The sequence below is a fragment of the Sus scrofa genome, chromosome 9 (assembly GCF_000003025.6).
Source record: "Sus scrofa isolate TJ Tabasco breed Duroc chromosome 9, Sscrofa11.1, whole genome shotgun sequence".
Classification (NCBI taxonomy): Eukaryota; Metazoa; Chordata; class Mammalia; order Artiodactyla; family Suidae; genus Sus; species Sus scrofa.
The window spans coordinates 55,970,810-55,985,104 of NC_010451.4; the positions used below are offsets into that span (position 1 = coordinate 55,970,810).

Consider the following 14,295-nt stretch of genomic DNA (forward strand, 5'->3'; position numbering starts at 1 on the left):
AACTCACGTCACAGCAGTAACCAGAGCCACAGCAGTGACAACACTGGATCCTTAACCCACTGAGCCATCAGGGAACTCTTAAACTCTCTTTGTATGTATGTATATATGAAATGATACAGTATAACCATATATATATATCAGGCTTCTCTCATTCAATATTTTTGTGAGGTTCTTCCATGTTGCTGCACATATAGCCATGACTCATTTCATTTTCACGGGTGTAGAGGAATCCACTGAAGGAATGTGCCTTCATTTATCCCATTATGGACATACCTTTGAGTTTTTCTAGTTTTTTGACAATTAGGAATAAGGCTGCTATGAACATTCTATATGTACACCTGAGTGGAACTGCTGCATCGCAAGGAACACATATGTCATACTTGGTAAGTAATGCCAAACAATGTGTGTCCCACATTACCCTCCCCTGGCAGTGTATGGAAATTCCTACTGATTTACATCCTTGCCAATTTTTGGTATTATTACTCTTAAATTTTCATCATTCTGGGGTCTGTTTTGGAAAGTTAAAAAGGTTTTATTTATTTTACTTTATTTTGTCTTTTTAGGGCCACAAGTGAGGCATATTGGTAGTTTCCAGGCTAGGGGTCAAACTGGAGCTGCAGCTGCTGGCCTACGCCTCAGCCACAGCAATGCTAGATCAGAGCCACATCTGCGACCTACACCAGAGCTCACGGCAATGCCAGATCCTTAACCCACTGAGTGAGGCCAGGGATCAAACCCATGTCCTTATGGATATATGTCGAGCTCGTTACCACTGAGCCACAATGGGAACTCCTAAAAAAGGTTTTAATTTGCATTTCCCTAACGACTAATGATGTGGAACATCTTGTCATCTGCTTACTCAGCATTTTGATATTTGTTATATCACTCAATTAAAAAAATCAGTTCATCTGTCCTTTTCTTACTGATTCTTCACATAATTTGGCTACATGACCTTTGTTAGATATGTGTACTGCAAACATCTCACTTTGCGATTTGCCTTTTTTTACGATCTTAATAGCATATTATGATGACATTCTGAACTCAAGTTTAATGATTAAGTTTTTCAGTTATGATTACTGCTTTATGTCTAACCACAGATCATGAAAATAGGTCACGAAGATATTCTATAGCATTCTCTTCGGAAAGTTTTGTTTTACCTTTCATACACAGATAATTCGCCTGGGAAGGATTTTATGTATGAAGCTAAATAAGGACTATATATATATACATATATATGTGTGTGTGTATATATATATATATATATATCTCACCTATCCAGGTGACCCAGTGTTACCTAGACCTTATTGAGATGACTGTTTTTTTCACAATGCTCTGCAGGGCATCAATCAAGCATCTATGTGTATGCAGGTTTGTTTCTGGACTCTATTCTTTTCTACTGTTCTATTTGTCTATCCTTGCATCAGTATCAATGTCCTAATTAGTGAAACTGTAACAATAAGTTGTGATATCTATCTATTATAGTACATTTCCCACTTTTTTGTTCTTCAAAATCCTCTTGGGTATTTTGGGTCCTGCATTTCCATACAAATTTCAGAATCAATTCAGAATCAGTTGTCAATTTTGACAAAAATCCTAACTCAAAACTTGGGGCATTATTAGCAACTCTGTCCACTGGGCTTTGACCTCCATTTTTCGCCATGATTTTTCTCTATTCCATCAACTGGGATAAGGTCTCCATGTACTGGGGTCACTTCTCTGGATTTCCTTCTTCTGCTTCATCTTAGCTCAGTAATTGTTTACTACTTGTTAACCCTCCAGTGCTTCAGAGAGACATTATATTTTTATATGTGATCCCAATTTTCTAACTGTTCTCAGAGGGAAGGTTTGCCTAAATTCCCTGGTCCTTCATTTTTAGAAGCTCATGTCTCAAAAGTAAGCTTTGCTTTTCTTCTCTCCTCACCCACTCTCCACCTTCCTCCCTCCCCTAACGCCTCTCTTTCTTTTTTTCTGGAAGGAGAGGTGGATTACGTGGGAAGATGAGAGATTCCACCATGGGAATTATAAAAAAGACCAAATGCTGATCCTAGAAACAAAGTACCTGCTATGAGAATGGAAGAATTCATTAGATGGGTTGAAGAGAAGCTGGTACAGAGGGAAGACTCAGTGAGCTTTGAGAGGTCAGCAGAAAGTACCAAGTTGGAGAAAGAACACGTGAGACATCATCAGAGACGTCACTGCTGTGTGAAGGAGGAGGAAGAGAGAAAGACGCAAAGGAAATATTTGAGGAGATAACAGCTGAGAACACTGAAAACTTGAAGATAGATACCAATAAACAGATCCAACTGCTCAGTAAACTCCAAGCAGGATAAACAAAGAAATCCGCGTGTGCTTCCTTCCTCTTCCTCCCACCTCAGCCTCATCTTCCATCAAACCAGAACCTGTGGGGATTGAACTAAATGCCAGTTTCTTGGAGACAAGCTTCTGTCTTTCATGCTCTTTTCTTTCCTCTTCTTCTCTCTCTCTCACACACGCACACATTCTTTTCCTTAAGGCGCCATGAATACATGCTATCCTGGTAGGACATGGTGACTCATTAATTTTATTTTTACATACACAAATAATTGGACATATTGAGAATACGAAGAAGAGTTCCAAGGGGAAGATTTCCCCTATTGCCCCCTTGTTGTGTAATAATATAAGGAGCTTTAAATTACACTCTCAAGCTATAGCTGTATCTTTCAGATTTGGCATCTAACGGTGACAGATGGCAATGTTAAAAATAAATAGAACATTCAAGTTATTTGTACTGCAGGCAAAGACAGTTTTAAAGTGTGAAACAAGCCTGAGGCAGATAGAATTTATATCATCCTTTTCAAAATGTATTCAGAATGCACATTTCCCAATGTCAACCCTGTAACGCTGCTCACAAAGATAAAATATTAGCTTTCGAAGGTATGCTATCATTATATGTCATTACTAATTTAGAGTTAATTCCATACAAGTCTCTTAATAAATAGAACTATCAATAACTCATTAACTTTCTTGAATTCTAAAAGTTCTAGAGGTTATCACTATTAGAAATTCACTTTCACATTCAGTACATGAGGAAGCATTTAACTGATACAATTTAATACCAATATTAAGCTAACTCTTAAGAACAGTGTACAGTATAACTCTGAGGCAAAATGATCAAAGATGAGACTTCCTAATCAATACAAGTTAAGCTTATACAGCAGAAATAAAAATAATGTGCAAGAAATAACAATAAATTTTGGATGCTACATTTTAATAACTTTAAAAGAGTGACCACAAAAATTCATGATCATCTCAACAGATGGATAAAAAGTATCTGACAAAATCCAACACCCTTTTACAATAAAATCATTCAACAAATTAAGGATCGAAGGGTACTTTGTCAACCTGATAAAAGGCATCTGTGAAAACCCCACAGTTAACATCTCACTTAATGGTGAACAACTACATGCTTTCTTCTAAGATCAGGAATAAGACAAAGATGACTGTTCTCAAAACTTCTATTCAACACTGTAATATCTCCAGGGAAATGGGCAAGAAAAAGAAATATAAAACATCCAGATTAGCAAGAACTAAACATATCTCTATTCATAGATGACATGATCTTATATTTACAGAATGTCCCAAAGAATCTATTAAAGAAAACTACCAGAACTATTAAACATTTCAACAAGGTTTCAGGATATACGGTTAATATACAAAACTTAATTGTATTTCTATGCTTTTGGAATGAACCATAAGAAAACAAAATGAAGAAAACAATTCCACTTATAAAAGCATTGAAAAGAATAAAAATAAATTTAACAATAGTTATGCAAAACTTATATTCTAAAAAAACACTACAAAATGTTGAATGAAATTAAAAGTCTAAACAAAATGGAAAAACATCCCATAATTAAAGACTGGAAGACTTAATAAATACTGACAAGAAGGTAATACTTCCAAAATTGATATATAGTCTCAATAAATCCCTATCGGAATTTCAGCTAACTTCTCTGTAGAAACTGACAAGTTGATTTTAAAATTCATATAGGATTGCAAGGAATCCAGAAAAGCCAAATTAATCCTGAAAAAGAATAAGGTAGGAGAACTTCCAAATGCAAAATTTAACTAAGCAAAGGTAATCAATACAGGATAGTACTGGCATAAGAATAGGCATAGTGATCAATGGAATAGAACTGAAAATCCAGAAATAAGCTCATGTGTCTAAGGTCAACAGATTTTCTACAAGGGACTCAAGTCAATTCAATGGGGAAGGAATAATCTTTTCAACAAATAGTTCTCAGACAACTGGATAGCCAATGGAGTTGGATCTCACGTCATACACAAAAACTAACACAAAATGGATCAGAGGCTGAAATCTAAGAACAAAAACTATCAACTTCTTAGAAGGAAATATAGAGTGACCTTGAATTAAGCAATGTCTTCTTATTTAAGACATCAAAAGTATAAGGGACAAAAGAAAAAACAAATGGAACTTCATCAAAATTAAAAAAAATTATGTTTCAGTAGACATCATCAAGAAAAAGACAAACCACAGAATGTGAGAAAATATTTGCAAATCATATTATTTGATAAAGGATTTTTACCTGGAATAAATAAAGAACACTTGTAACTCAATAATAAAAAGACAAGCCATTTTTTTAAAAAAAGGACAAAGGATCTGAACAGACATTTCTCCAAAGATATACAATTAGGTAATAATACATAAAAATGACCAGCTATGGGGAAATGCAAATCGAAACCACCAAGATGTATCATTCCATACCAAGACAGCAATAACCATACGAACAGTATCAAGAGGACTGAGCAACTGGAATTCTCATATACATTGCTGGTTGGATTGCAAAACAGTACAGCTACTTTGTAACACAGTTTGGGAGCTCCTCAGAAGGCTGAACATAGTTACCTTTATGACCCAGCAATTCAACTCTTAGATATATACCAAGAGATGAAAACATACCTCCATACAAAAACTTGTACGCCAATTATTACACTAAACATAATGGCCCCAAAGGGCAACCCAAAGTGAATGGATAGAATAAACATTATTTTATCCACACAATGGAATATTATTTAGCCACAAGAAAGAATGGAAGCACTGATACATGGATGAACCTTGAAAACATTATACTAAGTGAAAGAAGCCGGTCACGAAAGACTATAAATTGCATGATTCCATTTGTGTGAAATGTCTAGAAGAGAGAAATCTACAAAGACAGAAAGTAGATTAGTAGTTGCTCAGGACTGGGGGGAAGGGAGAGGTTAGGGTTGCTAATTGGTAAAGGATTTTCTTAAGTTATTATATCATATTTTCAAAAGGAAAGAAACTTATAGTCACCACAACCACTAAAGAATGAGTAAGTACTTACTCAGAAAGGTTTTTTTTTTTATGTTTAATAAATTTACCCCTCAAAAGATGACTTAACAGAGGATAAAAATGCCTTGAAAGGAGACTGAGAATCCTGGGGTGAGGGTGGAGAGGGGAGAGGGTAGGTAATACAACTAGGAGAAATAAATTGATTGCTACCTCCTCCTTCCAAAATCTTTCAGTCTTTGCTTTTACTCTTCTCAAAAATTTACATCATGTTAGAAAGTTCTAGATGAGGTATTTCGTAGGATTTGTCCAGATTAAATCACCCCACTAAAAAGAAATATTTCCATATGTTTCATTTTTACCCCCTGTAATACATCGCTTTACATATTTGTAAAATACTTCGCATACTTACACAGCACTGTAAATATACTATATAAATAATAAGAAAGGGTGTTTACAACAGTTTCGATGTTCACAGGCACCGATGAAATATACATTCCCTTCATTTATTAATTTTCAACTAATCATACTATCTCTCATCAGCTTTTTAAACTGGGGATTCTCTTTTATCATTTTATTCATTAATAAGCTATATTCCTATTATAGAATTGTAAAAGCAAAAAATAAGAAAGCTTAATGGGGCAAGTCATTCTTAAAATTGTCTAAAATTTTGAACGTAGGTAAACCTTCGTGAAATAATCAATAGAGAAAAAAGAATATGTTAAAATCCAAACCCCATAAAATTAAGAATGCATATTATGACAATAAATGCAAAGAATAGCTAAACAAGCTATGTGCCTGACTGGAAGAGAAAATGTGTTATCTTTAAGCAGCTGATAAATAACCACACTAAGGAAAAAGCGTACTCACCTGGTTTTGGCACTGAGTTGGTCACTGACTGGGGGACTTTCTGATTGATTAACTCAACACAGTGTCCAGGGAAGAGTCCCACCTAAAGAAGAGAAGCAGTAAGGAGAGGATTCTAAACCAGAGAACAGACCAGCGTGAACACTGCCAATCCAGTTCCAGTAATGTGCTCCGCAGCCCCTCCCAATGATTCTGTTATTCCAAGACTCTAAATCACAGATGATGCCAATTACATAAACAAATAATAAAACAATCTGTTGCTATGAGTATATAGAGTTATGTGTTTTATTTGTCTAAATATCTAAGTCTGCTTTTCTAGTTGGAGCTTTTAACCTCCAAAACTTTTTTAGGCTTAATATTTAGGCTGATACCAAGCTATGCATGATGCAAGAGGTATAATTTATACCTCTTAATAATTTACTTTGCTGAAACTTCAGTCGAGCTGTGTTCACATCTCTACTGCCAACGTTCACGTTGACTGACTTCTCTATGGTTTTTTTAAAAGTCAACCCTAAACCACATTCAGATTGTGAATTTTCCCTTCATTCTCACAGATTCCATGAAAAATGACAAAACTAAAATAAACTGGTGGAACAATTGCTCACTTAAAATCCTGGAGTTCACTGTTGCTAAGGAGCCAGTAGTGCATGGATAGAGAAGTGGGAAAGCAAGAGAGAAAGCAGCCAATCTCAGCAGTGGTAACAGACTCCAGTTTTGAGAACACACCGATGTGACCTAAATGCAGACTCGCTCGAGGTGTAAGGTACACTCCCAAGGAGCAGTGCTAGGAAAGTACTGAGCTCCACATTGCCCAGAGACACTGTGGCCAAGAGAGTGAATACAGAGATAAAGGGCCGGGAGACAAATGGAAAAAAAGAAAGTTTTTTTTACCAATATTTATAGTTGTTTTCTTAGATAGGAATATAATTGGGCTGCCCAGCAGCAGATGTTAAAGCTGAAACAAGAAAACTACATCACTTTGTACATCTTTCTGTTGACAGACTCTGGGGAAGAAAGGAATTGTCTTCCAAGAGTATGATTCATCATGAAGTTCTGAACTGTATAATTTCCATCTGTGTGGGATTATTTTCACATACTCATTTGCTGCAGTCTTTTTTTTTTTTTCTTTTTTGGCCGCACCCATGGCATGCAGCAATACCAGGGCTAGGGATTGAACCCAAGCCACGGCGCTAACATTGCTGGATCCTTAACCCGCTAAGTCACAAGGAAATCCCTCATCTGAAGCATTCTTACTTCAATTTCTTTTCTTTTTTAATTTTTTCTCTTTTGTCTTTTTGGGGCTGTACCCTGCAGCATATGGAGGGTCCCAGGCTAGGGGTCTAATCGGAGCTGGAGTCAATGGCCTACACCACAGCCACAGCAATGCAGGATCCAAGCTGTGTCTGCAACCTACACCACAGCTCATGGCAATGCCGAATTCTTAACCCACTGAACAAGGCCAGGGATCAAACCCGCGTCCTCATGGATGCTAGTCGGGTTCATTACTGCTGAACCACGACGGGAACTCCTCTTACTTCAATTCAATCAATATTCTATAGTAGTTCTTAAAATTATGAAAATGTAACTAGTTATAATGAGCTGAAAGGGGGCTATTAACAAATCATCAGTTTTGTCTGAAAGATCTGAATCTGGGTCAAAGTCCTACATACACTGCCTTCCAAAACAAGGTTCTAAAATACTTGTTTTATTGGTAAAATTTTATACCATATTTTACTCAACTTCCTATTTAATTAATTTCTAACAAGTAGAAATTCTTCCAAGGTTGGATAGAACCAAATAAGAATCAACTGGAAAAACCTTTCTCCTTCTCTCTTACATAGATCAGTTATGTTGAGAGAACAAGTTAGGGTTACGTGTAGCCTCAAGAATAGGAGTGTCTGGATTCTCTTCCAAGTCTGCCACCTACTTGGCTGGGTTTCAACTTAGCCTCTATGTTTCAGTTTCTTCATCTAAACATAATAATATAGTACCTGACTCATAATGGGCTGTTATAAGAATTAAATGGATCAGTTATAATCAAAATGCATAAGTAATCACTTGTGAAACATTATCTATTATTTATTATCCCAGTGTATAGGCCATCAGAAGATGTGAAGGGCTCCAGTTTCCTTGCATGGATATGACATATAATACCTAACACCTTTTGCATGGATGGACTTATGTTTCCTCACTATCAAATACCATTCTTTCCAAAGAATTCTTTGGAAATTCTAATTCTTTTACAATTCATTAGAGTTCGAATTCATTTCAATTTATAAACATCTTCTGCAATTTGCTCTAGAGAAAAGGCCAGGTGTTAAACTTGGCCCCGCCCTTTTCCTAGGCTCTGTGATCTGGAGTAAACTGCTTAACCTCTGTTTCCTAATCTGTAAAAACAGAGACAACATAAGCTAACTCAACAATCTGTATGAAAACGCCTCGCCTACTTCTAAACTCAAGGATCTGTCTGCAAATATAACTAGTTTTCCATCACTTATTCACAAAGCTTAAAATGATCTTCTTTGGGGAACTTTATCATACACACTGGTTCCACGTGTACCTTTTAAATTTGTCTCAGTGTAGGAGTTCCCATCGTGGCTCAACGGTAAAAACCCAACTAGTATCCATGAGGATGTGGGTTTGATCCCTGGACTTGCTCAGTTAGGGATCCAGCATTGCCATGAGCTGTGGTGTAGGTTGCAGACGAGGCTCCGATCTGGCATTGCTGTGGCTGTGGCGTAGGCCGGCAGCTGCAGCTCAGATTCAACCCCTAGCCTGGGAACTTCCATACGCCATGGGTGCAGCTCAAGAAATAAATAAATATATAAATAAATGTCTCAGTGCATTAGGTTTAGGTATATGGGAGAAATGCCATTGTGTACCATGTAGAGGTCCACAGTAGGTTTATCTAATGCCTCGTTCCAATCCCTGCTCACTCTCCTTTTATGATAAAGGGCAATACTACTAAATATTAGCTAAACTAAATATTTCGTTTCCCAGACTTCTCGCACACAGGTGTAGCCAAAGCACCTGTGAAACAGCTCTCCTGTTATTATTCTCTTCTCCTTCTGCTATGTGTGCAGGTGTGAGAAGTGAATCTGCAGGAGCCATCATTTGACTTTAAAGAAAGGCCAAGAGGATCTTAGGGAAGTCTGCCTTGCATGAGTAAGCTGCTGGCTCAACTGCAGCAATGTTACCTTTTCTGTTCATTTTTATTTCTTGAAGCCAAAAGCACTCCTGACTGTAACTCTTCTAAATAAAAGTTAACAGTTTTACTTAAGAGTTAATTCTGTACATCTGCGAAAAGCAAATAGATTCTATTTTCCTATTTTAAAATTTCCATCATAAAAAGTGAAACTGTGTTCTGTTGAAAATATACACACAATGTAACTAACCCTAAAAGTATAGTTGAGTATTTATACTTTTCTGATGCATGCTTAAGCCAGAATTTCACCACGTATAAATAATTCTAATGAACTCAAAATGTCCAGTGTTAAAAGTGACTGGAACTCTGACAATATGATCTACAAAATATGTCATTCTTTTTCATGTATTCTTCTTCCTGTAGCAGTGGCATTTTCTAAAGTTCTTATTTGAATGGCTGGGAAGGGTGAAGGGAATTCAGTAATATTGGCAGGAGTCAAAATGAGCTTCTCCCCCAGGAAGAAGATGGCAAGAAAAGAAAAGATGAGCCTCTAGGGTCCATCAGGGTAGAGGAGTAGATGATAAAAATATAATAACGAAAGAAAAAGATAAGGCTGGAAATGAGTAGGGATGGGTTTAAAGGAGGGAGAGAGAGCCTTCAATTTGGTAGTTTTCCCTCAAATCTCTGAGGTAAAGTGAGAAGAAGCCAGAGATCCTGTTCTATCCCATGGTGTGCTGGTAAATGTTGAAAAACTGGCCCTTTAGGGGGAAAGTCCTGATTTATAGGATTTACCAGTGGCTGTGGTATAAACACAGCCACCACGGCTGGTTTCAAGATATCAATGTGTCTCCACTAAATACAGAGTTGAAAAGAGATGCAGCATAGCCTCTTAGGTAGTATTTATCCCCTATAGAACGCTAGATGGAAATAACCTCAGGAGCATAGATAACTGTTAAATATAGTAAAAATAATTGCCCAAAAGCTGTTAAGTATTTATTACCTTTGTTTTCAATACAATTCACTTAATTGTAAAGTTATATGCTTTAATTTTAACACTGGCTGTGTTTAACAAGTACACCACAAAATTCCTAAAAATTTTCCACCTGGCTCCAGCTCACCACTAATTTGTAGCTATATACTTGGCCTGGTGTTTCTGTCCTGCTTCTAACAGCTCCTGGGAACACGTTTCCCATAGCCTGACAAGTGAATGGCTCACTCTGACTAAGAGAAAAAGGTGAGAGGGAGAGGGAGCCGACTGCAATCTGATTCTTCTGATTCTCCTCTACCTTAAGGATACGCTCGAACTATGAGGAAGTCAGGTTTGGTTGCAAGAGTGAAGCTACTGAAAAAATATTTTGTTATAACTGAGAGAGAATTTTAGATAAGAAATGAATGCCATAAAGTGAGCCTAGAGCTTTGTTAACAGTGGGAATGGAAAGATACCATTGCTTAACGATGGGACCTAACCCTAACTATGTCTCTCTGAGGCAACCAATCAAAACCTAAAAAGGAATTTCAGAGTTCCCGTCATGGCTAGGAACAATGAGGTTGTGGGTTCGATCCTTGGCCTTGCTCAGTGGGTTGAGGATCCGGCATTGCCATGAACTGTGGTGTAGGTTGCAGACGCGGCCCGGATCTGGCATTGCTGTGGCTTTGGCGTAGGCCAGCAACTACAGCTCCGACTCGACCCCTAGCTTGGGAACCTCCATATGCCATGGGAGCGGCCCAAGAAATGGCAAAAAGACAAAAAAAAAAAAAAAAAAAGGAATTTCAACATAAAAACAATGTGCTCATCACTGACTTGCAGGAAAATCCCCTCTTCTAATGGTTTATTCATTTAATTTATGGCACATGAAACTTTAGGGAAGTTAGCATAAAATATTGCTTTTATTAAGCTTAGTAGAGTACTGTTCTAAGACACATCACAGGTTTTTAAATAACTGGAACTATTTGGTTCCAGAGAGTTTCCAATTTTTTTCATTTTCTGACCACAACTTTCCATCTTCCCAGATATATACTTTTCGTACTCCGTGACAAGTGAAGTTCAAATTCAGAGACGCTGCCTCCTTTCCTTCCTATGGCTTCTGCCAAGGGTATCCACTCCCTTCTGACCTCCTAGTATGTACCCTACGAAGGATCATTTAAGCTTTTTAAAAATAGCAATGTCCTTTATTTCTCTGCAATATTAACCTTCTGGCACATCACTCTAGCAAAGTCCCAACCTAAATCAACATACTTCTCTACCTGCTAGTCTCAGAAACTCCCATCACTGAGGAGAGTAGAACCAATACAAATTCATGGTCTTCACCTAGAAACACCAGCTATTTTCTGCCCACTCCCCAACCTTGCTTCTAGAGAATCCACTCGTCTTCAAGGTCCCGGTCTAGTCTGACTTCCACACCCCCGGCCAACATCATCCCAGTACAGTTCATCAAACCACATGTTAACAAGTTAATCAGTCCGTCTCCTAAGATTTTGGAACTAAGTCTGGATCTTTATCTCTACTGAGTTGCTAGAACTAGGAAATATTTTCAAAATAAGAAAAAGGAGGATGAGACAAAAAGGCAGCATCTGATACTGCAATGAAAGAAGCAAAAACTGAAAGCAAAGTCCTTCAGTTCTTTACTTCCCAGATCCTGTTTCCATTTATGTGTGGGCCTAATAATTCTTGCACTGGGTTCTTGGAGATAGTCATGTTTATGTCATCTTCTCTCTTCACTCCCCTAAACCACACTGCTTCTGGCTTCTTTGTCTTATTTATACTGTTTTCTAGACCTTAACTGCCAGCTTCCTAATTTCTACTTTAAAAAAATATTACTTTTACAGGAGGATATACAGGTTTGAAACTCAGAAACAAGGTCAGAGATCAAGATATAAATTTGGGAGTTCAGCATATATGTGGTATTGAAACTGAGGGAGTGAACAAGAAAGTCTAGGACAAAGAATATAGGATAAGAAAGGATTCCAACCTCAGACTCTGAGGTCTAGTGGAGGAGGCCACACTATAAGAGAAGAGTGAAAAGAGAGGAGGCTAAGTGTACATCTCTCTCTCTCGCTCTCTCTCTCTTTTTTGTTTTTTTTTTTTTTTTTTTTTTGGTCTTTTTGCCTTTTTTGTAGGGCTGCACTCATGGCATATGGAGGTTCCCAGGCTAGGGGTCCAATCGGAGCTGTGGCTGCGGCCTACACCAGAGCCACAGCAACGTGGGATCCGAGCCGAGACATCACAGCTCATGGCAATGCCCGATCCTTAACCCACTGAGCAAGGCCAGGGATCGAACCTGCAACCTTGTGGTTCCTGGTCAGATTCGTTAACCACTGAGCCATGACCGGAACTCCTAAGTGTACATCTCTTGATTGAGAGAAGAAAGTGTCAGAAGAGAAATCAAATACTGATGAGAGTTTAAGTAAGAGGAGTAATAAAGTATCAAAGTTTGCATCAAGCCAGAGACCACTAGTGACGTAAGAGAAGAAAACAGGTGAAGGGTTTAGGAACAGACTTGTCATAAGTAAATATAACAACTTAAAATCTAACCTGGATAGGAAGGCAAGTAAAGGCAAGAAGTGGGTGACAGCAGGAACTGAAAAGGCATACGGAATGATAGCACTGAGCATCATATTACATGCTGAGTGTCACTGCTTACAGTATAGAAAGTAACCAACAAATGAAACAGAAGTTCTGTTTCCAGTTAGCTCAATGAACAATCAAATAAGACAAAATTTTTAAATTTAAATTACTTTAAATTACTATACTATAAATTACTTTAAATTACTATACTATACTATACTAAATAAAATACTTACTGCTTTAAAATTTTAATTACTTTGGTTCCTGTTCCTTCCTAGAAGGAGTAAGAAGAGGTTGGAGAAGGCATTCTAAGCAGAAGGGCACACGGATGAAAAGAGTAACTTGTGCAATGGGGGAAATGGACAGTTAAATTTAGCTGGTATACTGAGTTTATAAACTAGAGGAATGGAAAGTAAGACTGGAAAAGTAGAATGGGGTCAAAGACCATGGATAGTCTTAAATATCATGATGGTTTGAAGTTTTCCTTCTCTTTCTGTGAAGAGGGACAGGAACCAGGACGTTTTAATAAGAAAACACCAGTAGCAGTGAGCTCTTTTCAGAGTAGAAGGAAGAGGGAAGTCAAGTAGCAGAAGACCACTTTAGGAACTTGCAACACAGACTAAGAGAGAAAATAAAAACCTATGGTATGCAGAAATGGCATGAAGAAGAAAGAAGGGTATAGAGCAGAAAAGACAGAAACTAACAATGGGATTAGATACACAAAAAGTTAAGTCAGATGCTTCTGAAGTCTTTTCTCATTTTTACTGAGGTGTAACTGACAAACAATAAACTGTGCATATTTAAAATGTGCATTTTGATAAATTCTGAGACCTGCAAAACTGTAACCACACTGGAAGTTATGAATACATTTCTCAAACTCCCAAATTTCCTTGTATTTCTTTGGAATCTCTTTCTCTCCCTGCCAGCCCCTATCCCTGCTCACTGGACAACCACTAACCCATTACTTTGCATTTCCTATAATTTTATAGAAGAGAGTCATACAGAATGCACTCTTATATTGTCTGTTTTCCTTCATTCAGCATAACTATTTTGAGAATCATGCATGTTGCTGTTTTATTAATAATTCATTTCTTTCTGTGCCTGACTAACACTCTATGGTACAGACACCACCACTTGTTTATCCATTAATCTTCTGCTGATGAGCAGTCTGTGTCGTTTCCAGCTTTGGGGGCCACTAAACGTAAGGTTGCAATGAACAGTCATGTGTGAGTTTCCAAATGAACACAGGCCTTCTGTTCTCTTGGATAAACACCTAAGAGTGGAATGGCTGGATCATGTCGTCGGTATATATTTAGGAAACTGACAAACTGTCAAACTGGTTGTAGCATCTTATATTTGCCCCTGTGCTGTGTCAGTGTTCTAATTCCTTCACACCCTCGCATTCTG

The 14,295-nt window shown here is 37.6% G+C and overlaps 1 protein-coding gene across 7 annotated transcripts in view; it reads right to left on the reverse strand.

Annotated features, from left to right (window-relative positions):
- ARHGAP32 (Rho GTPase activating protein 32) overlaps positions 1-14,295 on the reverse strand; it is a 274,275-nt gene that overhangs the window by 67,445 nt on the left and 192,535 nt on the right. For all 7 annotated transcript variants that reach the window (XM_021063135.1, XM_013979563.2, XM_021063134.1 and 4 more), the window contains one exon: positions 6,182-6,263. In XM_021063135.1, the coding sequence (XP_020918794.1) occupies positions 6,182-6,263 (82 nt within the window). The remainder of the gene's footprint in view (positions 1-6,181; positions 6,264-14,295) is intronic.